Raw genomic sequence first — 25,081 nt, 5'->3', positions numbered from 1 at the left:
AGCAGGAGGTCGGCGGGTAGGCATGGAGCAGTGCGAGAGCAGGTCCAAAGGCAGGGAGGATGAAACAACAGGCTCTGCAGAGCCGGGGTCCAGGGGGTGTGTAGAAAAGCGGCAGGAACAAAGCCAATGAGTAGGCAGAGACCAAACCATGAAGGGCCTTGAAGGCTATGCTCAGAGGCTTGCAGCTTATCCTAAAAGCAGTGGGGAACCATGGATCAATTTAGTCACGAGAGTCCCAAGAGCAGCGTGTCCTTGCTCCAGAGCAGAGCTGTATGCCAGAAGGGCTCTGAAGAACCCGTTCGATCTGGACAATAAATGACTCGTGAGCTCTCAGGGGAAGCTAGGCCCGTCTACAGGCACGAAGCAGGAGGTGAGAGTGGTGTTTGTAGAGGACGCAGGCCGGACACCCCTGTGGGTATGACCGGCCTTTGTTTTAGAGAAATAGTCATTCGTACAATTCTTAGAGCGTGAAGCGGATGGTCTCTGTTTCTGTCTCTTCACCACTCGGGGGCTGGTTGTGTCTTCAGACACTGTCCCTGGTGTGGGGCTGGGACGGTTTTGGGGGAAACAGCACCCTCTAGAGGGAGGTGTGTGTGTGTTCCAGGTGGGGCAGCGGCGGCCGGTTTCCGGGGCTGGGGCCGCTCCCTTCCCGGGAGCCTGGCCAGCTTGGGGGCGGGGCGCAGCGGATGGTGGATGGCTCGGACTCGGGCCACCGTGGAGAACAAAGGCTGTGGGAGGTGGCACACCAACAGGTGCACAGCTGGAGGCTGCAATCACAACAAAGAGTTCTAGCCGGGAGCCCAAATCTGCAGGGCCACAAATCTGTAGTCCTGATGCGGGGCTCTGGAAGCTCCAGGCTCTGTCTTTGGTGGCTTGGCTGTGATCCTCCCTACAGGGCACCACAAGGCACTTCCTGAGACCATGAGACCCATGGGGAGGAACCTGGGGGACCCAGAAGCAGTTGCTGTAATTCAAAAGTTCTGGGGGCGCCTGGCTGGCTTGGTCAGTGGAGCGTGTGATGCTTGATCTCAGGGTTGTGAATTCGGGCCCCATGCTGGGTGTGGAGCCTACTTAAAAAAAAAAGAAAGAAAAAAGAAAACGTTCCGGACCAGGAGCCGGAAGACCAGGTTCTGGTCCAACTCTACCACTAATCTGCTTGGGGCAAATCTCTGAGCCTGATTCTAATGATGACTTTTGTACTTAGTTCATGGTGTGAGGGTCAAATTACATATTTTAAGAACTGCCATGTGATATATAATCATAGACTATTGTTTTGGGAATGATAAGCAAGCCTTCCCTTGGGCCCCAAGAGCTTCCGTTCCTCAAGATATGTGGAATCTTTCCTCTGCACGAACAAAGCTGGGACTTTGATGGCGGATCCCCGAATGTCACCACAGGAAGTGTGGGGGGGAGATGGCGCAGAGGGGGCAGGCATCCTGATCCTCCATGAGCGTGGGTGAAAGCTTACAGACCGTCCTTAACCTCCGTCCCAAGCTTTAGTTCCCTCTACAGAATCTTGGCCAAGTGCTTGTCCATCCTGCCCGTGAACCCCTCCGGGGACAGAGCACGCTGTACCTTCGGAGAAGCTCTTCCCACATTTGGATGTCCCGATTGTTACATTGTTCTTTGTCATATCAATATCTTTGAGACTCAAAACTGCAGGTACAGGATAAGCAGATCAGAGCAGAATCAACAATCTCCTTATTCTACATACTTTAATTTGCCTAAAGTAGCTTAAAATAGCATTGCTTTTTTGGCAACCAAAATGCATCACATCTTTCCGATCCAGAATTGCTCAGGTAATATTTGGACCCCGATACATACACACATACACAATAACTATATTTTTTGTTAGAATTGGCGCACTCCTCTGACTCCTTTTGGATCCTAATTCTGCCCAGACCTTGTATTTGCAACCCGTCCCTGCTTTGTGTCATCCACATAACTGATGGCCATGTGTCCTATGGTTTTGAATAAAATTAATGTTACGAACATTGAATAGGGTAAGGCCAAAGATAAAGCTCTCCAGTACATCACTAGAAAATAGATTCCAGGCTATCATGATCCACTCACGAGTACCACTGATTTTTGTATGTTTTAGTCCCCCAAATCAGAGCAGCATTCTGTTCGTTTTTCTCGGTCTTATCCCCAAGGACATAATGAGAGATCTTGTCAAAAACCTTGCATAGATACACTTTATCTATTGCATTTCTCTGACTTGTTTATCTAGTAACCTTGTCCTGGAAGGAAGTTAGTTTAGTTGATGTGACTTGTTCTTGGTAACCCTCATGCTGTGTCCTACCGATAACTGCCCTTCCCCCAACCTGCCCAAGTGCTCACATACTCACAGTCTTTTTTTCTTCTTTTTAAAGGTTTATTTGTTTGAGAGAAAGAGAGAGAGACAGAGACAGAGACAGAGAGAGAGGGGCAGAGGGGGAGGGAGAGAGAGAGAGAAGCTCAAGCGGACTCCCAGCTGAGCATGGAGCCTGATCTCACGACCCTGAGATCATGACCTGAGCTGAAATCAAGCGTCAGACGCTTAACCAACTGAGGCACCACGTACTCACAGTCTTAACGCTCTATTCTAGAATCTTGCCTTGGGCCAATATCTTACCTGTTTGTCTGTAGTTTGTGAAATGTATCTTGTTTTTCTTTTTGAAAATTAAAAGTATGTTCACTCATCCACAACTTTGCAGCATTTTCTCTGTCCGTTAATAGTTCCTCAGAATCTCTTAGAGGTTTCACATCTTTTCCAGTTTGAGGATCAAATGAGAAGACACGCTAATCTGTAAACTTTAAAATGGTACAGAGATGCAGGTGCTGTGCATGTTTTTTTTTTTTTAATATTACTGCTGCTACTGAGTACTGAATGGGGCTTTACTTGGGCTCTAAACAATAATTCTTCAAACTTCAGAATTATAGAGCTTCTCCTTTGCTCCCAAGTAGCTAAGGGAAGTGCATGGCATCCAGGTCTGGCTGAGTGGTCTCACTCAGACAAAAGTTCCAAGTGGGTGGAGGCTGGCAAAACAGGCTCCTGGTTGCTTCTGAACATTCCGGGATTCTCATCCATTGGTGATCACCAGTCTAGTGCCTACCTGGGTGGGTGTTTGAATGGGCCCAAAGAGTTTCATGTTCCAGGTGTCAGATCATGGGGAAGATGGGGTAAGGGAGCAGTGTGAAGAATGATAAAATGCAATGGTTCAGATTTTTTTGGAACAGAGAATGTGATGAGCCTCTTTGTTCTACAAGGACCAACCGCCTGCCCTGCCCTCCCCCCCCCCCCCGAGGTCACCCTCCTCCTTCCCAGAAGGTCTGGCTACCAGATCCAGAGTCCAAGGGCTCCAGTGACTGAACTCCTTCCTCTGCTGGAAAAGTACAAGTTACTCCTTGGGCAGGGGTGATGGCACCTTGTAGGAAGCGAGCTGTCTCCTATTTCAGAGCCTCGTGCCACTTTCTTCTATCAGGACAAACAGCAATCCTGAATGCGAGCACGTGCAGACGTAAGTGCTAACTAATATACACGAACTCTCCTACTTGACTCGGTCAAGGCGACTTTGCCGTGGCGACCTGGCATTTCCCCCAGTCCTTGGGAAAATATTCCCGCACCACCAGGAGGCCTCGGCATGATGCTTCTCCTTCACCATGGCTCAGTTGTTTTTGCTTGGGTCCTGTCTGTGCTCTTCCCACCCTCACCCCGCCACCGACCCAGACTGAGTTCCCCCCACATGATGCAAATCGATGATGATAGTGATGGTGATGATAAAGGAGTAATAGTAATCATAATAAGACATAGTGAAATGGTCTGGGGGCTCAGAGGACATCTTGAAGGGTAGAAGGATGGGCGGTTTCTGCTGTTTCCTGAGCCAGATGAGTATCTTGGCGTCACTAGTGAGTACTGACTTGGGGCTGGGGGAAAGGTGGCGAAATTAAGGGTTTGTGTGTTTTAAGGGGGGTTGGCCTGCAACGATTTCAACAGGATAGTCTTTCTTGCTCTGCCATTCGTGAGGGAGGGGATCCTATTTCAGAATGAGTGATCTTCCCAGAACTGGTTTTGTGGGGAACAGAGACCAGTAGGGCCCTCTCTTCTCGCCCCACCTTCAAGGAACTGTGAGCTTATGACTCTTTCTTTTCTGCATCTCCCAAGAATTGCAAGTATCAGACTGCATTGTGATTATTTGCTCACTGAATGTGTCTCGCTCACTAGGCTGTGAGTCCTTGGGGCGCAAGGATGATGTCATTTTTCTTGTTGACTCACCAGTGTCTTGCGCGGCGCCTGGCATACAGCAAGCGCTCATAAATATTGGCTAATACTAAGAACAAGTCAGCGGCACCAAACGGATGTGACTTCCTCCTTCGCGTTGAGGGGTGGCTAGGCGTTGGCCGGATTTCTGCAATAACCTCCATTATGCTGTCTTGCTCCCGGCAGATGACATCAGTCGCCAAGGTGTATTACAGTCAGACCACCCAGACGGAAAGCCGGCCCCTCGTGGGCCCAGTGGTCCGACGGCGCCGAGTGCTGACCAAGGACGGCCGCAGCAACGTGAAAATGGAGCACATCGCTGACAAGCGCTTCCTCTACCTCAAGGACCTGTGGACCACCTTCATTGACATGCAGTGGCGTTACAAGCTACTGCTCTTCTCAGCGACCTTTGCAGGCACCTGGTTCCTCTTTGGTGTGGTGTGGTATCTGGTTGCAGTGGCCCATGGGGACCTGCTGGAGCTGGGCCCCCCCGCCAACCACACCCCCTGTGTGGTGCAGGTGCACACGCTCACCGGGGCCTTCCTCTTCTCCCTTGAATCCCAGACCACCATTGGCTATGGCTTCCGCTACATCAGTGAGGAGTGCCCACTGGCCATCGTGCTCCTGATCGCCCAGCTGGTGCTCACCACCATCCTGGAGATCTTCATCACGGGCACCTTCCTGGCCAAGATCGCCCGGCCCAAGAAGCGGGCGGAGACCATCCGCTTCAGCCAGCACGCGGTCGTCGCTGCGCATGACGGGAAGCCCTGCCTCATGATCCGAGTGGCCAACATGCGTAAGAGCCTCCTCATTGGCTGCCAGGTGACAGGCAAACTGCTTCAGACCCACCAGACCAAAGAGGGTGAGAACATCCGGCTCAACCAGGTCAATGTGACTTTCCAAGTCGACACAGCCTCTGACAGCCCCTTCCTCATTCTACCCCTCACGTTCTACCATGTGGTGGATGAGACCAGTCCCCTGAAAGACCTCCCCCTCCGCAGTGGCGAGGGTGACTTTGAGCTGGTGCTGATCCTCAGCGGGACGGTGGAATCCACCAGTGCCACCTGCCAAGTGCGTACTTCCTACCTGCCGGAGGAGATCCTCTGGGGCTATGAGTTCACACCTGCCATCTCGCTGTCAGCCAGTGGCAAATACATAGCTGACTTCAGCCTTTTTGACCAAGTTGTGAAAGTGGCCCCTCCCAGTGGCCTCCGCGACAGCACTGTTCGCTATGGAGACCCAGAGAAGCTCAAGTTGGAGGAGTCATTACGGGAGCAAGCTGAGAAGGAGGGCAGCGCCCTTAGTGTGCGCATCAGCAACGTCTGATGGCCTGGTGTCCCACCTCCCCATCCCTCTGGTCCCTCCTCTTTGGCATCCTGGGCGAGGGCTGTTCCCCAGGCTTACTGGGGGGTCCCAGAAGCACCCATCCTCCACTCCCTCTGCCTCAACCTGGTGGCCTGTGGCTAGGCGAGGCCACCTGGAGTCTGGGCTTTCCTTCCATTGTCCCCTTCACCTCACCCCACTTCCACCTGATGCACAACTCCCTTACGCCAGGATGGGGAAGGAGAGGGAAGATTAGGCTGAAGTGACTTAGAACGCCTCGGCCATGCTTGGAGACTCACATTAGGAGGACCATTGCAGTTGGATGGATAGACTCCCCCCACCTCCCGCCGCCACCACCACCACCACCAAGTTGGGTGACTTGAGGCTGGAGCCCCCACCCGCCTTTAATTTCCCACGCAGCTAGTTCCCTAAGGCAAGACTCTGACAGTCCTTTTGGGGTCTGTGCCCTTAGAAATATGGGAATCTGGAATTCATTTATCCTGGGTTCTCTACCAACCCCTGTTGAAAGAAGTCCGAGTTTTTCAGAGTGTGGTTCATTTCTACTGGCAAATTCGGACTATAACCTAGAATCCTGGTCACCAGTTTTCCTCTATTTTCTCAAGTGGACCCTCTCTTCAGATACCCAGTTCTCTCACTGCTGCCTCTGCTCCCAGAGAATTGAGGCTGACCCAGGAAATGTTAAACAGTCACAACCACCACACCAGCATCCGTCCTGGAATCCGAACTCATTAGTGTGGAGGGACTAATGCAGAGCTTTTGTCCAAAACCTTGACCCTATTCTGCACACAGCCCTGGGAGGATTCGTTTCCTGGTGATCTGTGGATGGGATGAGCCTTGCCAGTATGTTCCCAGGCCCCACAGAAAGGTCTAGAAATGATGTTCTAGATACTTACAGGGCCCAGAATCCCTAGGAAAGTGACATCAACCCTACCATGCAGGATGAGTAAATTCTCAGATTTCCAGACTGCTGTGTGAAGCCTCTGGGAATTGGGGGTGCTTTATTAGGGTTTGGGCCAGGGCAGAACTCTGTGGCCGGCAGACACAGGCTGTCACCCCTACCTGTGCCCCTCTGACGGTGCAGGCTATTTCATTAGTCAGTGCTGGGAGGGAAGGGGACCACGCCTCCTGGTCAAATAACCTGGGTCTCCCTTAGCCATTCCTGAGAGTTGGGATAAAGTGGGCGCCAGCCCCATCTCCACGTTCCTCTGCCACGAAGCCACCTTCAGGTGCGTTAAAGGGCACACTTTGGGAGATCAACTTCAGGCTGTTCCTTGTTCCCTGGTGGGGGCTTGGGAGGGGCCAGGAAGGGCATATGGGCACCAGAACTTTCTCTAAAGCCCTAAATCCCAAGAGTGCCTCCTGGTCTCATTTAGGTACCAAGGAACTGTCCCCCTTGCCCCCACAGTGGCTTGGTGTAGAGTCCGTGCATGAATCAAGTGTCGGGTTGTTCAGGTGGACTCGGTCGATTGTTACAAGCTACACACTTACCCAGAATGTGTACGTGCATCTGCGTGCGGAGCTTTACAGAGAAACTCACCCGGTTCTGAGGATGGACCCATGGTCACCACAAGATCCACATAAGATCCTCTTATGTGCATCTTTCCTTGAACTTGGCTAACTACAACTTCAAAAGGAAGACCCTTCATTCTTCACTGACCGCAAACCCCACCAACACTCCCTAGCTCTCAAGAAAACAAGAACCAGAAAAACTTGAAAATCCGACACAGAGAAGAACAGAAGCCAGTTTCTAGGCTCTCAACTTTATTCAACATGAGACTTACCTGATTTCTTCCCATGTGTAAAGGCCCAAAGTACTGGAGTGAGTGTGTGTGTGTGTCTGTGTGTGTGTGTGCGCGCGCACGCACGTACCGTCTTCTCCATTAGCAAGCCATCCTCCACTAGTTTCTCCTGCACACAGCTGCGTCCCTCCCAAGGGAAATCCTTTCTCCCTAGTCCCCTGCTGTCTACTCTAGGCCCCCAGACTCTGCTCAGATTCTTGCATAACAGAATGAGGACATTTTCTGACTTAACCTTTTTGATTCTCCTCCATGACCCCAGACTTTGCTCTAAGCTGCACTTTAAGTCCTACTGTCCTTTTAATACAGCCTGGCTGACTCTCCCTTAAGCTTCCCCAGAGAACAGCCCCGCCCCCGCCCCCCGCCAACCAGCTCTTTACACTGTGGCCTCTTCCTCGGAGCTGAAATCCTTCTTCGGGCTATCGGACAAGCTTGAGGATCAGCCAGGTCTGGTGAGAAATGGGCCCTGTAGACTTGGAATGTCAGGACAGTGCTAGGCACCGATGTTAACGGGGAGATGCCAGACGGGCAAAACGACCGATGGGGGAGGGTACTCAGGGTGTGACAATGACAAAGGGTGCTGCTGAGGGACCCAGTGAAATCAGTGAAACCCGAGTCTCCCTTGGATCAGCAGATGAGACGTAGGTGGAGGCTCGGGAAGTAGGGCATGATACATATGGAAGGTTGACCTAAGGAGAAAGAGACAGAGATAATATATATGTAGAGAGATGTATATAGATGTATATAGGAGCAAATATACTGAATGTACAGAAAGGAGATGTTAGCGTGGGGGCAGGTATCTTGCTCTGGTTTTGGGGCAGGACTCCCCGGACTTCCAGACTCTTGGCCAGTGATCCTGGTTTCAAGGTGGAAGCGAGATAGCTGAGAAGGCTTTCGGGTTTGATGATGGGAGAGGGAGGCGTGGAAGCCGCTCTTCCTAAGTGAGGGGACGCCCGCTGGAGCTCCTGATAATGTGGGCTGAGGCCCAGGACGAGGGAGACGGGGAGAACGCAGGGGGCAGCCGCTGGGGCCACGGGCATCTACAACCCACTTCTGCTGCGTGCTTCACCCCCACGGTGTCCTGGCACTATAGCACTTTTTTTTTTTTTTTTTTGGTTTTAAAATAAAAGCACCTTCCGTGTCCTTTTCTTGAAGTACACTGTATGTCTCCTTCCTCCACAGGGCTGGGGGCCATGGCAGCTCCAGCTCGCTGGCGGAAGGCTGTCCAACCAGGAGCTGAGTGCTTCGGTGTGCGGGGGGCGCTGGTGGGACGCCCCGACCCTAGCCTCCAAACGCCAGGACTGTAGAGGTGTGGGCCTCATGCTGGGCCCAAGGCCGTGGCCCGGCCCCCTACATGGCTGCAAGCAGCCCAAGTGCTCTCTGTGCCAGAAGAGTCCCAGTCCTGGCACTGGGTTTGCCAGTGGGGAGGCAAGGCAAACAGGAGGAGGGGGGTTATCAGCTGCCCTGGGGGAGGCTGCGGTTCCATGAGAGGCTTCTGAAATCCTGACTCTTCTCCGCCTCGTTATCCACCACCCATCTCTGCCAGCTAATGAGACCATCCAAGGATTTCCCTCTGAAGCCTGAGCAAGGAAGCCAGCTATAATATTGCTACAAATCGGGGATACTGCCCCCTCCCCAAGGCTGCTACCCTGGTCCTTTCCCCTGCTGGTTAACCTAGTTTCTTTGTAACAGGTAACACGCCACCCTTGCTGTAGATAAACAGCTCGGTCATGGCCAGCTCTACCGAAGCACGAGTGTCCGGGGACAGCTTTTCCAGTTACCACATTAAAGACTAAAACAGGTCAAATTTACCTAGTAAAAAAAGACGTGAACTTGTTTGGTTTATTTTACTTAATTTTAGTCTGCTGCTGAATAAAATGGACGAATCTCTGTTCTTTACTCCAGCATCTTTTAGAAATAGAAGCCAATCCTAGTGTTGGGGTCTGAACCCACAGGCCTAGTTAAGAATGGAGGGTCGAGTGAGGCTGAGCTGGGAGGACTGAGCACGTGGCCAGGCCCCCCCACTCATTGCCGTCATCCACTCCCTACCTCATTCCCGTAGCTCCATCATCAACCTTAGGATCCTTTAGCAAATACTTTTTCACACTGTTTTTAAAGGATTTAAAAAAAAAAAAGCTAAAACTCAGAAATCTGAGTATTGGTTCAGCTCAATCCCGGAAAGTCAGGTTGCTCTGAATCCTGGGCATCGTCCCTTTCAGCCAGTGATTCACGTGCCCAATTTCCCTTCCATGCTACTGTGTATAGACAGTCCTTATATATCGTCGAGGCTCTACGAGCCTATTTGTTTCATTGTTGGGCACTTTGCCCCAACATTCAGAGAAATGGATTTCTCTTCTACTCTTATCCATCGCTTACCTGAAAAAGATCCGGTCGTCAATATCCAGTCCTGAACCCTCTCGGACAAGAGGTAACACATCCCAGTCACTGACTCCTGTTCCCCAGAAATGGAAGGAAGAGGGAGGAGGGAGAAACGGGGTCTCTTATCGTCATCAACAGATACTTATCTAAAATGTTTAGGCAACAATAGTTTAGGGATGGGTCATAAGACATATGAGATACAGGATATATGAAATATATAGTCCCTTATACTTTGAAGAAACTTGCAAACTTGTGAGGAAAACCAGGTATATTACAAGTCGCACACACTAAGGGCCAGATATACCATCAACGACATGTTCTAAGAGTGAGACGCCCGTGGAAATTCCTCACGGGGACAGGCACTAGGCAAGGGAAGGTATCGATCTATGAGATCTAGTTAGAACAGATTTGACCTAAGATTCAAGAAAAAATCAGCAAATACTGAGTTCCTATTATGTGGAAGGTACCACTCAACTAAGAAAGAGGAGACGTGACGCACGCCATAAGGACTTTGCACCTGCTATTCTTCTGCGGAACTCCTTACCGCTTGCCAACCCCAGCCTTGCTCACTCTTACTATGCCCATCTCAGACCAAAACGTCTGTTAAAAGCTATGGTTGCACCGCAAACCCATCTTTCATAGCACTTACCAGAGCAGCAATTGTACTTGTGAATTTACTGGACTAATGTGTCTCACTCGCTAGACTTTAAGTGCCACGTGAATGGGACTCATGTCAGCATTTGGTCACCAGCAGACCCTGGCACTTCGCCCGGGACCTGCATGTATGTTGCTCAATAAATGTAGCAGAAGCAAGGGAAGAGGGAGGGAAGAAATATGTCTCAAGTTCACACAGCTAGTACACAGTGCAGCTCGTATACTTGTTAAATACCCATAAAAGATTTAGGTATCATATTTCATAAGGCATGACATAATTGTAAAAAAAAAAGAGAACAGACAATAAGCTCCACTGTTTTGCAAGGGGAGAGATAATTTCCAATAGTTAAGGTCTAGGGAGAGTTTCGAGGAGTTGAGGTTAGAGTCCAGCATCAAAGGACAAATAGTATTTAGATAAGTGAAGAGAAACAGGCTTCCCTGTAGGTGGTACGAGGAAAAGTACTGTAGGAAGAAAGCACAGGCATATTATGTAAAGGATGGGTTATAAACCTAGAAGAGAGGGCTTTATAGGTGAATAGATTGAAAAGGCAGGGTCATGGAGGGACTGAATATCAGGCTAAATGGTCTATTATTTTTTTTTTTTTCTATAGGCAGCTGGGAGCCATTGAAGATATTTGAGGAAGGAAAGAATCTAATTAAAGTACTATTTATGAATATCAACCTAGCAGGAAAATTGAGACAGGAGACACTAAACCAGTTAAGAGACTTTCAAAAGCTTGGGGAAAAGGTAATTGCCAGAGATCCTAGTGTAGTGGAGGTGGTCGGTACATATTATTAAATGGAGCTGTTGAAGGTCTGGACTAAGGTACCGGACACTGAGCATGAAAAGAATTAGGAATAGATTCCAAAGAAATTACAAAGCAGGAAATATAAGCAAGATCTATAAAAAACAAAACGAGGAAAGTGATTAAATCAGCCGGTACTCCAGCAGAAAACAGAGGGTATACTCAAAGAGCTATTATGGATAGGATTTAACGGAGGGATTATTTACGAAGGTGTAGGCAGGGCTAATAAGCCAACAAGGGATGGTGAGGCACCCAGGGCCTCCCCACAGCAGGAAAGCCTTTACCAGTCTTAAACCTGGTGGGATGGTGACCGGAAACTGGTGAGAGTTGTAGCCAAGGGAGGGGGCTGTGGCTCCAATGGAAGCAGTGGCCTTAGGCAGCAAGACTCAGCCACTGCCAAAGATCTGCTAGCATCTCCCACTGGCTTATTCTCATGGGGAGCCAGACGGCAGGGAAGATGGGGTGATGCTGCCCAGAACAGGGCAAAAAAGATGGAGAATAGATCTGGAAAGCTAGAGAGAGCAAAACAGTATAGTGACCAAGCTCAAGGCCCTGGCTAAGGATGCTGGGGATAAGCTACGCACGTGTGCAGCTGGCCCTACTAGGGCAAAAGCCTGGAGGCAGCCAGTGAAAGGGGTAATCAGAAGGACTGTACGTAATAGCTCAAGAAGTAATGAACAGCTGAGCATCTGAAAAAACTGGAGCTCTTTTGGAAAGAGGTAAGAAATAGAATCCCTGAGCCCAGTGCACAATGCTCAGGACGGGCTCCTTAAAGCCTGGAATACTTCTGTCCCACCCAGAAACTGGAAGGGAAGTCGGACCTCCCTGTCCAAATTATTTTCCTGGACCCCAGGCCCTTCTTTAGTCCCACAACCAATATCTGTATCTCACGCCTTTGACTTCAGTGACCCCAGTGGAGTTTCCTTTCATTAACTTATTTCCTTATCTGCCCAATTTGGTGCCTCCCACCTATTTAATGGGTAAGCTCTATAGGGTCAAATGGGTTGAGGCCTTTCTGCCACACTACCTAAACCAGCCCCGCGAGAGGGACCATCACTGAGTTAATCCTCAGACACGTACCTTCCATATCCTCTACTCTCTGGGACAAAGCTTCACTTAGCTATCACTGGCAGAGAGAATAATCAGAGCTAGAGTCACAGTGAGAGCAAATATCTGAAAGATTCAGACAGATCAAATGAGAGGAGGCAGAGAAGGAAATCAAAATTCATCATCAACATTTTATTTACAGGTTAGCCACACAGTAGTTAGAAAGAGAATTGCTTTTGTGTTCCAGCTCTGCCATTAGTTGATGATGTGATTTAGGAAAACTACTTCACCTCCGGAAGTCTTGATTTCTTCATCTGTGAAGGTAGCATATCCACCTTACATGAAAAGTATTTAGCACAATGCCCGACACACTGCAAATAAGTTTCCAACAGAGCTAGCTGTTGGGAATCAGCAGCAGCAGCATGGTGACGTGCTACCACTGTATGCGTAGCTAGTGTGCTGCAAAAAAAACAAAACAAAACAAAACAGTTAAAAGTAACTACCGGGGTGCCTGGGTGGCTCAGTTGGTTAGGCATCTGACTTGGGCTCACGTTATGATCTCAGGGTCCTGGGATTGAGACGAACCCCATGTCAGGTTCTCTGCTCAGCAGGGAGCCTGCTTCTCCCTCTGCCTGCCACTCCCCTTGCTTGTGCTCTGTCTCTCTCTGTCAAATAAATAAATAAAATCTTAAAAAAAAAGAAAGAAAGAAAAGAAAAAGTAACTACCAACATGAGGTATATAATTACACTAAGGCACATAAAAGGAGAAAGAGGTATCAGAATATGAATATGGAATGTATACGATTAACATGGTTCATCCAAAGGAAAAACGTAAATTGTATGATGGATGAGACGGGGGGGGCTGGGGGGGCTGGGGGGTACAATCCTGGGAGCTGCATGTTGAGGCTGAAGGGAGTCATCTTACTCTCTTTATTCTAGTCGAGAAAACTTCCCCTAGGAAGCCAGATCAATCTGTAAAATGAAGTCAGTATTTGCTGAACATTTATAATGTGCCTAAGACTGCAATAAATTATGAGTAACTGAAAAAAAAAAACTAAGGTAAAATATAATCCCTAACTCAAAAACCCCACAATCTCATTGAAAAGGTTATATTACTTAAAATGAATTATGGCATTTGCAATTCTGCAGACTAAGAGCAACACATACCCACAGAAGGGAAAGAGCTAATGGGCGGGAGAGCTTGGTGAGCAATTCAGAGGAGCAGGGGTTGGAGGGTGGGGAGGGGGAGAAGGGGGCAGAACTTGAGATAGGTAAAGGATATTGGAAAGACAAAAGGACTGGGAGTTGCGAGCACTCCCAGGATGCCACTCTGGAGGGACTCTGGCCTAAGAGGGACATCCAAAATCAATTCAACTTCTACTGAATGCCTACTGTAAGTCTGCTAATGTGTTGGACACTGAGGTTCAGAAAAGAACCAGATAATCTCTGTTCTCAAAGACCTCAAAGTGTCCTGACAAAAAGGAGAAAAGGGAAACAAAAAATCAGGTGTCCGGGCGCCTGGGTGGTTCAGTCCGCTAACTGTCGGACTTCAGCTGAGGTCGTGATCTCAGGGTTCTGGGATTGAGCCCCGCCTTGGGCTCCCTGCTCAGCCGGGAGTATGCTTCTCCCTCTCCCTCTGCCGCTTCCCCCCCCTGCCCCGTGCTCTCTCTCTCAAATAAATAAAATCTTAAAAAAAAAAAAAAAAATCAGGTGTCACAGGGCACTGTGACAAATGCTGTAATAAAGAATGGTCACTCCAGAAGAGAGGGCCGGGCCCTGGGCTGGCAGGCAGCACTGGACAGGGCTTAGGTAGCAGGCAGGGTCTTCTGAGTGAATGACCTTCTAGAGTTTGGAGTCCCGCCACCCAGTCTGTCCAGCCTCGGTGGGCAGGAGGCAGCGGCGCCAGGATGTGCTCTTAGGCGTTAACACCTGAGCTGCGGCCTGAAGAGTCAAGTGCTGGCTGGGGACGGGAAGGCAACCGGGACACAAGGAAGGAAGAGCCAAGTCCGCAGCGGCGAGGCCCCGGGGCACCTTTCCCGGCCTCGCCTCCCACCCCTCCACCCAGGGCTGCCGGAAAAGACACCGGCCGCCCAGCTCACTTCGAGTGTGGACACAGAAGGTATAGTTTCAAAACAGGGATACGTCCCGGGCACGCCCACGACACGCACGCTCGGCCCGGCCCACGAGCCCCGGTTACCGGCGAGCTGGCGGTGGGACGCCCGGCAAGCCATCTCACTCTCGGGTCTCCGGCCCGGGGCCGGGGACGAGGCTGGAAGCTCCGTCCGTCTCTGGCTCCGTCTCCGCGGAACGGAGCTGCGGCGTGGGAAGGGCCGTCACGCGAAGAGGACAGCCTCCCCGCTCCGCGACCAGAGGCGCCCGCCTCCAGCGCCAGTGGACCACACCTCCCGCAAGGACCGGAAGTCCCGCCCCCGCCGAAGGAAGGCGCGGCAGCGACACAGCCAATCCAGAGGCAGGCAACCTCGGCCGGGCCACTGAGAGCGCCGCGCCGCACCTCCCGCCGGAAGCGGGACGCGGGGCGGGGCGTTCTGCCGGAAGCTACCTACCCGCGGTCGTTTCGGTTGGCAGCTGGCGGGTGGGAGATGCGCCGGCCGCGTGAGGCGCGGGCGCCGAGCGAGGGTCGGGGCTTCGAGGGCGGCTCCGGGCTGGGGCCGAGAGGCTGAGGCGCCGCGCGGTCATGGGCCCGACCAGGCACTGGGGAGAATGGTTCCTGAGCCTGCGGGTGCCGCCCGCCGGGGTCTTCGGGGTGGCCTTCCTCGCCCGGGTGGCCCTGGTTTTCTACGGGGTCTTCCAGGACCGGACGCTGCTCGTGCGCTACACGGACGTGGACTACCAGGTGTTCACGGACGCCGCGCGCTTCATCACGCAAGGGCGCTCCCCGTACCTGCGGGCCACCTACCGCTACACGCCGCTGCTGGGCTGGCTGCTCACGCCCAACGTCTACCTGTGTGAGCTCTTCGGGAAGTTTCTGTTCATCAGCTGCGACCTCCTCACCGCTTTCCTCCTCTACCGCCTGCTGCTCCTCCAGGGGCTGGGCCGGCGCCGCGCCTGCGGCTACTGCGTCTTCTGGCTTCTCAACCCCCTCCCCATGGCGGTGTCCAGCCGGGGCAACGCGGACCCGCTGGTGGCGGCGCTGGTGCTGGCGGCGCTGTACCTGCTCGCGAGGAGGCAGGTGGTGTGCGCCGCTGTGGCCTACGGCCTCGCCGTGCACATGAAGTTGTACCCGGTGACCTACATCCTTCCCATCGCCCTGCACCTGCTCCCGGAGCGCGGCGGCGGCGGCGGCGGCGGCGGCGGCGGCGGCGGCGGCGGCGGCGGCCCGGGCGCCCGCCAGCCCCGCTGCTCCTTCCAGGCCCGCCTGTCCGAATTCCTCAGGAGGCTGTGCAGTCGGGCCGTGCTGCTCTTCGTGGCGGTGGCCGGGCTCACGTTTTCCGCCATCAGCTTCGGCTTTTACAGCAAATACGGCTGGGAGTTTTTGGAGCACGCCTACCTGTATCACCTGACGAGGCGGGACATCCGGCACAACTTTTCTCCGTACTTCTACATGCTGTACTTGACCGCGGAGAGCCCGTGGAGCCCCTCCCTCGGCATCGCCGCCTTCCTGCCGCAGGTCGTGTTGCTCTCGGCCGTGTCCTTCGCCTACCGCAGAGACCTCGTCTTCTGTTGTTTCCTGCACACGGCCATTTTTGTGACTTTTAACAAAGTCTGCACCTCCCAGTATTTTCTCTGGTACCTGTGCCTGCTTCCCCTTGTGATGCCGCTCGTGAGAATACCTTGGAGACGAGCTGTGGTTCTCCTAATGCTGTGGTTTATAGGGCAGGCCTTATGGCTGGCTCCTGCCTATGTTCTGGAGTTTCAGGGAAAGAACACCTTTCTGTTTATCTGGTTAGCTGGTTTGTTCTTCCTTCTTATCAACTGTTCCATCCTGATTCAAATAATTTCCCATTACAAGGAGGAACCCCCCATGGAGAGAATCAAATATGACTAATAGTACTCCAGTTCTTCTGCCACTTCGATTACATTTTGATTGTCCTGAATGGACCGGAAGAGAGCTTTGGAAAACAGTTTTGAACATCCTGTGCACTCTAGTGAAAATTCAGTTTGGAGCGTAAAACCCTGTTCCAACGGAAATTAAAACGAATGGTTGCCTTATTTATAAAGGGGACTCAATGACTGCGGTCCACCTCTAGGAAATCTTAAGACTCTCAGTTATCTGGGACATGATGGGAAGTAAAGGTTACCTGTAGAAAATGGAAAATCTGATGAAACTATTCAGATGATAAAAGGTTTTTGTAGAAAAATAGAGGAATTTAGTTAGAGACATAAAGTCTAAGTCAGTATTCGGTCGAGTTGTACTATGCTACAGTCCGAAGCTGTCTTTTTATTAACCCCCCACTTTTTCTTTTTAAAGCTTTCCCAATAGCTGTGAAAACTCACGGAACATTCCTAAAGTACAGCTTTTAGATGTCAAGTGTTAAGTAATACCACTGTGCTTAGGTGGGGAGAGTGCATTCTGTATCAAAAGTGGGGGCTTAGAAAAAGAGTCCAAAGAATTTAAATTGTAATCACGTTTCACGTATTTGTTTTATTACTTAGTTTTTCAGCACTTAGTCTCAGTGGTATTAGACTACCATTTGGTTTTATACAGGAGTAAATTAAAATTCACCCATCTTTAAACTTGAGTCATTACATATTTCAAAATAGCATCTTGCTTTTGATGTTTGAAGTCCACAAACCATTAGGGACATTTTAGTGTTCTCTTGTACCTCTTTGTTTTTAATTTTCTGATTGCCTTAAAATATTTTTCATTTAGAATTTAAGGTAATCAAGTGTCGTCTGTGTTGTAAAAATGAAAATTAGTAGATTTTAAGTGATAGAAAACTAAATTGTTAGTAAGACATTTCCCAGCTTAAAAATACCCCACTTAAAAAAATTCCATGGTGGAAATGGAGACCTGTGTGGGAGGCTCTGGAAAGCCTAAGAAGCATCCTAAGTAACCATAAATCTAGGCCAGGAAATTGAGGGAGAGAGTGTGGAAATGAGGCCTTGGTGAGCAGATCCATTTCCCTTATTACTATAATGAATATTTCTAGGGAAGAAATGCTTTCTGAGATTTAAATGAGCAACCTAAACAAATTTATTTTAACATAGCCCATCTAGGCTGGGGACTCCCTAACACTCTAAAATGCAGTAGTAATACAGGAGTTTGACTTTATGATTGTGGTTTTAAAAGATGAGTAATTTATCAACATTGTTCTTTCACAGTAAAAAACAAAAACAACTTCAGAGAAGTAGACTATTTCATACAGGTTCAGGCCAAAAAAGACTTTGAGAATAAGATGTGTATAAGCTGGATGTAAATAAGAATGCTCTTCTGGGCAGCACTTCTTTGATGGATACCTTTTGGAACCTGCCATTAGAAGGGAAGAATGGGTGGTTTTCAGGGGTTGTTGTTAGGTGAAGATAGCAGAGACCATTAATTGTTGAGGACAGTGACCTTTCTTATAGCACCTAGTCTCATATCTCACATTAGTCTTATCTTGAGGGCTCTTTGTAGGTGATTGTTCACTAGTGGCCTCCTAGCCATGACATTCTTACCAGTTTTGGCTTTTTTTTTCCCATTCTTTTGTAATAAAAAAAGTGCCGAGGCCCAGGAGATGCAGATTCCTGCAAAGTGAATGGAGCTCAGCACTCTCATTAAGGCTTGCTAGCATGTCTCTCTTCATCTTGTATTTGTTTGAGGGGCAGTCTTGCAGTTGTGCAGGAGTTCCTGTTACTCCCAAACTTTTCTTTTCAATAATTCCGCACCTTTGATAATCCCCTCCCACATCCAAATCCTTTCACCAAATTGCATCATTTCTTGGTGACTCGACCTAGCCTAGTTTAAGAAGTGGATTTGCTGAAGCACGTTAGCCCAGCTATGGTAGATCAAACTATGGAAACTACGTGACCATGATTTCCAAAAGGTAATGGATTCCTCTTGGATTCCAATGTACGATGGACAGTGTGCATCTGTCCATTTACAGTTCATGACTGAGTGTGGCACGTGAGAACACAGACAGCTTAGGTTCAAATTCCAGTGCGCCGTCTTGGGCGAGCTGCTTTTATCTAGACAGACTAGCTTTCTGTCTATGAAATGGGGATGATGCTATAATCCTCAGAGAATTGTTTGCAAGGATTAAGTGAGTTAATATACCAATGCTGGCACAGAACAAGCCATTCCCCATCGCCTCCCCATCTTTACTGTCTGTTCATAAGCATTTAAAGAAGGAGCTGCTTTTGGAGTCTAGGGGTAAGCCTTTTCCCCCAGTCTTTTTTTTTTTAAGATTTTATTTGTTTATTTGAGGTAGAGTGAGAGCGAGAGAGAGTGAGAGAGCACTGGGGGTGGGGAGGGGGCAGAGGAAGAGGGAGAAGCAGGCTCTCCCCTGAGCAGGGAGCCCGACAGGGGGCTCTATCCACAACCCTGACATCATTACCTGAACTGAAGGCAGACGCTTAACCGACTGAGTCACCCAGGTGCCCCTTTTCCCCCAATCTAATGGATATATGAAAAGAACCTGGCTTTATACAAAATAATTGTTTAAACTACCAGCCACTATAACTTCTAATCTTGATCTGGTTCTTTGAAAAGAGAGTAGTTACCTGTGAAAATGTGCAGAGTTTTCAGATGTCTGATTCCAGCTGGACAACCAACTAAGCAGTGGAGGTTTGGCTCTTGCCCCTGAGTTAGCACTTCATTCTCTATTGTGTTAAGGGCTCATTCAAGGGTTGGCGCTCTGTCGATGGGAGCACATGTCTTCTGCCTGTGTCAGAAGCATCAGAAGAGCATAAGCATTTTTTCAGCGCTGATTCAGGAGAACCATTCATTTAGTAAAAACGAGCATTTGTATTCTTTATCCTGAACAAAACCCAGACTAACAATCTTCCTAGCTGCTCAGACGCACTAATTGTTTTGTCTGCTGTATGAAATGAAATAACACAGTGACTATAAAAATAATCTGGAGCATGAATATTTGAAGCTCAGTTCATTTCTCAAAGGGAAGTTTTAACCTTTGTTCTCTATTTTTAGGCAATTATGTAGAGATCCAGGCCTGTGCCAAGTCCTATAATAGACGAGTAAGACCAGGTCCCTGCTCTTGAAGAGTTAACAGTAAAGACAGAAATACACCCTTTTAAATGCTATGTGAGACCCCGTTAAGTTCCACAGCAGTCCTGAGATTTGTGATGTGGGCAAGTGGAGGGTATCCCTGCTCCTGTTTTACGGATAAGAACAATGAAGCTCAGAAACAATGACTTTCCAGGGCCAAACAGCTTGTTAATGGCAAGACTAGATCTCTAATCCTACTATTTTCTATCCTATTTTATTTTGCAAGTCCTTTTTAATTCCACATGCTGACAGGTGACAGTGAAAAACTTCGTTTCTTTGCCCAGTGTCGTTCATTTTAGCAAACTACCTAGCACGAGGCCCCGAGTATCTTCCATGTGCTGAGCACCGTTCTGGGTGTTGTGGATGCAGCTCTAAGGGAGGCACTCTCTCCGTGGGGCTTACATTTTCACGGGAGGCCAAGAAGAAGCAAAAACATGATTGTGATGATTGCCGTCAAGGAAAGGAAGACAGGCTAAGGAAGGTGGGAGCCGCTTTCCAGAGAGTGCTTAGAGAAGGCCCCGTGAGGCGGTTTCTGAGCGGAGGCCTGAAGGGAGTGCAGACATGACCTTCCTGTGTTACCAGGGGACGAGCGAACAGCGGGGCAGAGGCCTGAGGTAGGAGCCCGCTTGGCGTGTTTAAGGTACAGCAAGAAGGTGAGTGTAACTGATTGGAGCAAGCAAGGAACAACCAGAGTCTAACGTGCGGTTTCCAGTAGAACAACATGAATGCTAGTGGAAAAATACAATTAACGTTAGTATTTTTACTGGCCTGTAATACAATAACTTTGAGCTCAACATGTTTTTTCTGACTTTTAAGCACAGGTGTATTTGTTAAGAAGAGGATAATGTATAATATATACAACTTACATTTGAGCAGTGTTATGAAGTATTTTCACACATTATTTTGAGATTCCTAGGATTTTTTTAAAATCCCATTTTCACAGATGAGAGCTCTAGATTCTCAGATCAGGACATATGTACTTGGCCCGAGGTCCACGTTAGCATGAGACGGTAGCAGAACCCAGATCTTCTGGAGCCAAATTCACCCCTTGTGCTGCCCGTGTTGTTTAGGTATGGCAAGGTGACCCAGCTGGACCGTAGAAGGCAGGCCGTTCAGGAAAGTTTGTCTGACAGATCATTCATTTGTCCACACTTACGAGGTGATTGTGCCCGGCCCTCAGCTGGGCTGGGGGTCCCTCAGCTGGGCTGGGGGTCCAGGGACGACCAGAGTCCTGGCCTTAAGGAGGCCATTAGACTGAAGTGGGTCTGATACCCCAGCAGCCAACGGAAGCACATCTAGCCCTAAGCCTGCCAGTGCCTCAAGGTGAGGAAATCAAAACTTCAGACCAGCCAGTCACAAACAGCCACGTGGGCTTTCCCAAATAATGCAACAGCTTAGGCGACAGCCCAGCAAACACCGTCCTTGCTTTGTGTCCGCCTCTCGGCAGGCTCCCGCCGGTGGGGCGTGCCTCACCACTTCCAGTCTGACGCTGCCCGGCTGGACTTATTTTTTACTCAAGCCCTCAAAGTGTTTCACATGCCTCAGTTTATCTTTTAGCACCGAGTACTGAGATGTTTGGTGTCTTGCCTGCTCTCCTCCGATACTGGGCAAGCGCTGGGGGCTTTCTCTGAAACTTCCCCGCGTCCCATCACTCGGTGATTCTACTTTTGATAATCCTTAGCTCCCCAGACCTGTTCTCGTCTGGCCCTTGCCTGCATGTCCAGCCTCTCTTCACCTCACCCCACCCCACAGCCGTGCCAAATTATGCCACCCCTTCATGCCTTTGCAGGTGCCGTTACTCCGGCTAGAACGCGCTTCTCGTCCCCTCGTCTCTCTCCCCAGTTCGTGCTCCGTTGCCGATGCCCCTCATGGAACGTGCTCTGCGGCAGCCCGTCCGCACGCAGCACAGGGCGTGCTCTGCTGTACTCGGCCTTTGTGTGTCCCTGCCGTCTGGATTGTGAGCTCCCCACGAACAGTGACGATTATCCATTGATACTCTTTCCCTGGGCCTGCCCAGAACCAAGCAAAGATGGACAGGGCTAACCCGGCATTGGGCTGCTGGGCGGGGGCCGGCCACACACACTCCCGGGTTTCCCGAATTGAGTTGTGCACCAATCTGTCAGGCGGGGGCCGGGGGGAGTGGGCCCCTTTGCACGGTGTCAGTGGTAGCAGCCGTGAGAGGGAAAAGAGCCGTTCCTGGGCGCCTGTCATTTCTAAATGCCAGGGGCATCCACCTAATTTCCTAGGCTAGAATCTTATAATCACCTCTGTCCCTTCTTCTTCCCTCGCTACCCGCCTCCCCATCTAATCGGTCACTAGCTCCTGTCAGTTCTACATCTTGCTGTCCCCGAGCCTCCTGGCATCTCGCCACCTCGTTGCGGATTCTACAGCTCAGGCCCTCGTTGGCGCTCGTCTGGAATCAATGGCTCCTGGCTGGGCTTGCTCCCCAGCTCTTCCGCCCTCATTCCTCCTCTCCTTGGTCGTCCCACTGCTTGCCGGAGCAGGTCTGATCCTGTCCCCATCCTGGGGGACTCCGCCTGACCTGCCAGAGAGAGTCCAAGTCTCTTCGCTTCCTCCACCTTGCACCAGCTTCTCCCACTCGCCCTCCCTCTCGCCCGCAGGATAACACGGTTTTCCGAGATTCCCGCACCATTGGCCTTGGCCCTGCTGTTTCTAAACCTGTGTGGTTCTCCCATTTTTCAGGACCCAACTCAGGGGCCCCTTCCTGTATTAGAAGGCAGGTACAGCGAGTTCATGGAGAGAGGTTAACTTTGAGGGAAAAAAAAGAAAAAAAGAGGGCCAGAGTTATAAGATTTGTAAGTAATCTCCACTAATGAACGTGGTCTGTTCCAGTGGCTGGTGCATTTCTCTGTGAGTCTGTTAGCTCCTGGAGGACAAGAGTTGTGTGTTGTGTTTATATCCTTTGCACACAGCCTAAGTACTCAGTAAATATTTGTGAAGTAAATGAGGCTGCAGTTGGGAGGGAACGAATGTTTGTTGAGACCCTATTGTGAACCTATGTGCTTTTCACATATTTCATCCCCAAAACAACTTTCTGAGAGAAATATTCTTTGCTGACAAGAGGCTGAAATCAATAGTGGGTGTTCTCAAGGTCAGAGGCGTGCAAGGGATGGAGTGAGAGTTGGAACCTAAGTCTCTCCGGCTAACACTTTCCTTGATTGACCGGTTCTTAGCCAGGGGCGGTCTTGTCCCCAACTGGGGGCACATGTTTAGTTGTTACTGCTGGGAGGGGTCACAGACGTCCAGTGGGCAGAGGCCAGGGGCACTGTGGAACAGCCCCCCTGCCCAGGACGGCCCCCACAACAAAGACACATCGGATCCCAAATGTCAGCGGTGCCCAGATGGAGAAAGCCTGCCCCAGAGTTTGTTGACTCCACTGAAAAGCAAGTAACCAACCAAAATGAGAGCTTCCATCAGGACACTGGCTGGGCTGCAGAGAAGCCTTAGGGGCTTGGGGGCGATCCTGAGCCTTGGGCCCCGGTGGGCATGAGGGTTCCCTGTCCAGCCCTGACTGGCCCCCGATGCTGCTTTCTCTATTACCTCCACACCGTCTTTCTTCTTTCCATCTTCTCCTCACTTTTTCTTTCCCTCAGCACCCTCCAGTTAACTTGGAGAAGGCACCCAGACCCCCCCTGCGCTTTCAGAACTCTCTCCTAACCAGAAGGTAGAGTCAGTATATAAGAAGCTACAGGTTTCAAACTGACAATATCCCTCGAATCTGGGAACAAGGCCAGAAATGTCAGCTTCTGAAACTGACAACAAAAAGTGGATGAGATTAATCACTGTGACAATCTTCCCAGGAAAGAACCCACCTAAAATTCTGGGCAAGTCTGCTGCTGATAAGGCTTGGCAGTTTCCTAATCTCCGTCAGGGTCCAAGAATGCCTCCCCTCGAAGGGAAGCACTTAAAACCCACTTATGTGAGATCCACTGTAATCTAGGAAATTTTAAAATGTTTGTCCTGGGGAAGTGGCCTAATCGGGAAGCTTTTAATGACACGTAAGGGTGACTGCCTGTAATTGTTAAGGATGTGTGCGTGTGTGTGTGTGTGTTTTCTCAGCATCATAAGCTCTAGGAGGAAGGAACCAGCTTTACTTCCTCGGTAGCTCTGTCAGCGAAGCCATGGGCGAGCCATCGATAGCCAGAGAGCATGGGAGTTAATGGTGGCGCGTGTGCATAGGGGCAGAGGGTGGGCACAAAAGTACTGTTCCTAGCGAAGTGATTCTTCACCAGGAAGCTGAGAACAGCTGTTGCATGCAAAATTGTGTGTGTGTGCACACCCATTTTTTGGTGGAAATTATCTGTAGCCTTCATCAAAGGGGCCCCTGAGCTCCAAAGAGTGGCCCTGGTGATGGCCCACAGCTCCTGGGCCAATGAGATAGGAAGATAATGCAGGGAAGACAAGGGAGGCGAGTTCCTGCCCAGAGAGAGAGGTTTCTCTTCAGCGTTCAGGTTTACTGATGTGCAGACACGAGGCCCCTTCGTGTGTGTGTGTGCAAGGGTGCAGTGGGGAGACGAGCTGTAAGCAAACATCAGGCAGGACAGAGTCCAGCCTCAAGGAAGCTGGAGAAAAGTTGCACAGGGTCATGGGAGTGCCGGGAGAGGGGGGGGGGGGAGAGGGGGGGAGAGAGAGAGAGGGAGCACGCAAATTGCTCCGTGCCAACATGGATGCTGACTTTAGGTCCCCCGGGGCCTGGGGAGTAAGAGAAGGGTCCTGCGAGGCTTTTTAGGAAGCAGACGAGGCAGGTAGATGGAGTCCTTTGGTTGTTTTCCTAGAAGATCCTTTCAGCTGTCAGTTACAGAAACCGACTTAACCAGGGGGCTTATTCCAAAAAATACTGGGACATTCATAAACTCCAAGGAAGAAGCTGAGCGAGGAAGTCTGCAGGGCAAGTAACGGGGCAGCTGGGGGACTTCCCGAGTGACCTCCAGTTCCTGGATCTTTGTGTCTGGGTTTTAGAGCTCCAGGAAGGAAGGTGACTGTGGCGACAGGTCCCAGAGAAGAGGAGACCATCATGATTGGCTGCAGCCATGACCGCTGTTGGCTCGGAGCAGGTGTCCTCTCTTGAAAAGAGTAAGAGACCCGTAGCCAAGTCTTCCGACGGCTGGTCATGCAGCGCGTGCCTTCGATGCATATTCTTAATTCCTTACCGTTTGAAAATCTAATTAATAGGAATGGGGTAAAAGTGGGGTGGGAAAAATTTCACCCAAAGGAAACAAACGTGCAGGATGAACTTGGAGTCCCCGAAATAGAAAGAAGGCCCATGCGGCTAAGAATAATTTGCAGGACTGGGGAGCAGAGGAAGGGCCTCCATAGACCTCGTGGACCACGGTGAGAAGTTAAGGGGTTTCCTCATGTGCCATAGAAAACCGTCGGAGGGATTCTGGCACATAAATTATGTTAAATAAAATCCCTCTGCCAACCCAGTGGAGAACATGTTCTAGAAAGATCCACCTGGAGGTTATTGCAGTCTTGCAGATGAGAGGCGATGGTGGCCAGGGTCAGGGAGTTGGCCGCGAGATTCCAGATGTGGGCTCGCCTGGGAGGGTGCCTCCCACCTGAGGGAGTCTGGCTGGACAGCAACTGGCGGAGCGGAGAGGAAGCGGTCAGTCAGGTCAGAGAAATGCCA

The 25,081-nt window shown here is 50.3% G+C and overlaps 2 protein-coding genes and 1 long non-coding RNA gene across 4 annotated transcripts in view; 2 read left to right on the top strand and 1 right to left on the bottom strand.

Moving 5' to 3' along the window:
• KCNJ10 (potassium inwardly rectifying channel subfamily J member 10) overlaps positions 1–9,258 on the top strand; it is a 30,974-nt gene extending 21,716 nt beyond the window's left edge. For both annotated transcript variants that reach the window (XM_027613703.2, XM_027613702.2), the window contains one exon: positions 4,427–9,258. In XM_027613703.2, the coding sequence (XP_027469504.1) occupies positions 4,427–5,566 (1,140 nt within the window). In that variant the 3' untranslated portion in view covers positions 5,567–9,258. The remainder of the gene's footprint in view (positions 1–4,426) is intronic.
• Positions 9,259–12,450: 3,192 nt separating this feature from the next.
• LOC113932497 lies at positions 12,451–14,755 on the bottom strand. The gene is made up of 3 exons (XR_003523089.1): positions 14,464–14,755; positions 12,852–12,931; positions 12,451–12,725 (listed from the first exon to the last, which is right to left on the bottom strand). It is a non-coding gene; the product is annotated as an uncharacterized LOC113932497 (long non-coding RNA).
• A 75-nt stretch (positions 14,756–14,830) lies between these two features.
• Positions 14,831–16,961, top strand: PIGM (phosphatidylinositol glycan anchor biosynthesis class M). Its single transcript, XM_027611742.2, has one exon. It carries the CDS (start codon positions 14,962–14,964, stop codon positions 16,270–16,272), a length of 1,311 nt encoding a protein of 436 aa, XP_027467543.2. The 5' UTR covers positions 14,831–14,961; the 3' UTR covers positions 16,273–16,961.
• Positions 16,962–25,081: the final 8,120 nt, after the last annotated feature.

The sequence above is a fragment of the Zalophus californianus genome, chromosome 10 (genome assembly GCF_009762305.2).
Source record: "Zalophus californianus isolate mZalCal1 chromosome 10, mZalCal1.pri.v2, whole genome shotgun sequence".
Lineage (NCBI taxonomy): Eukaryota > Metazoa > Chordata > Mammalia > Carnivora > Otariidae > Zalophus > Zalophus californianus.
Note: the sequence above shows the minus strand (reverse complement) of the source record. Positions and strands in the feature narration are given on the sequence as shown.

Excerpts from the sequence above, each read along its gene's own strand:
- PIGM (XM_027611742.2), top strand. The coding sequence starts at position 14,962 with ATGGGCCCGACCAGGCACTGGGGAGAATGGTTCCTGAGCCTGCGGGTG.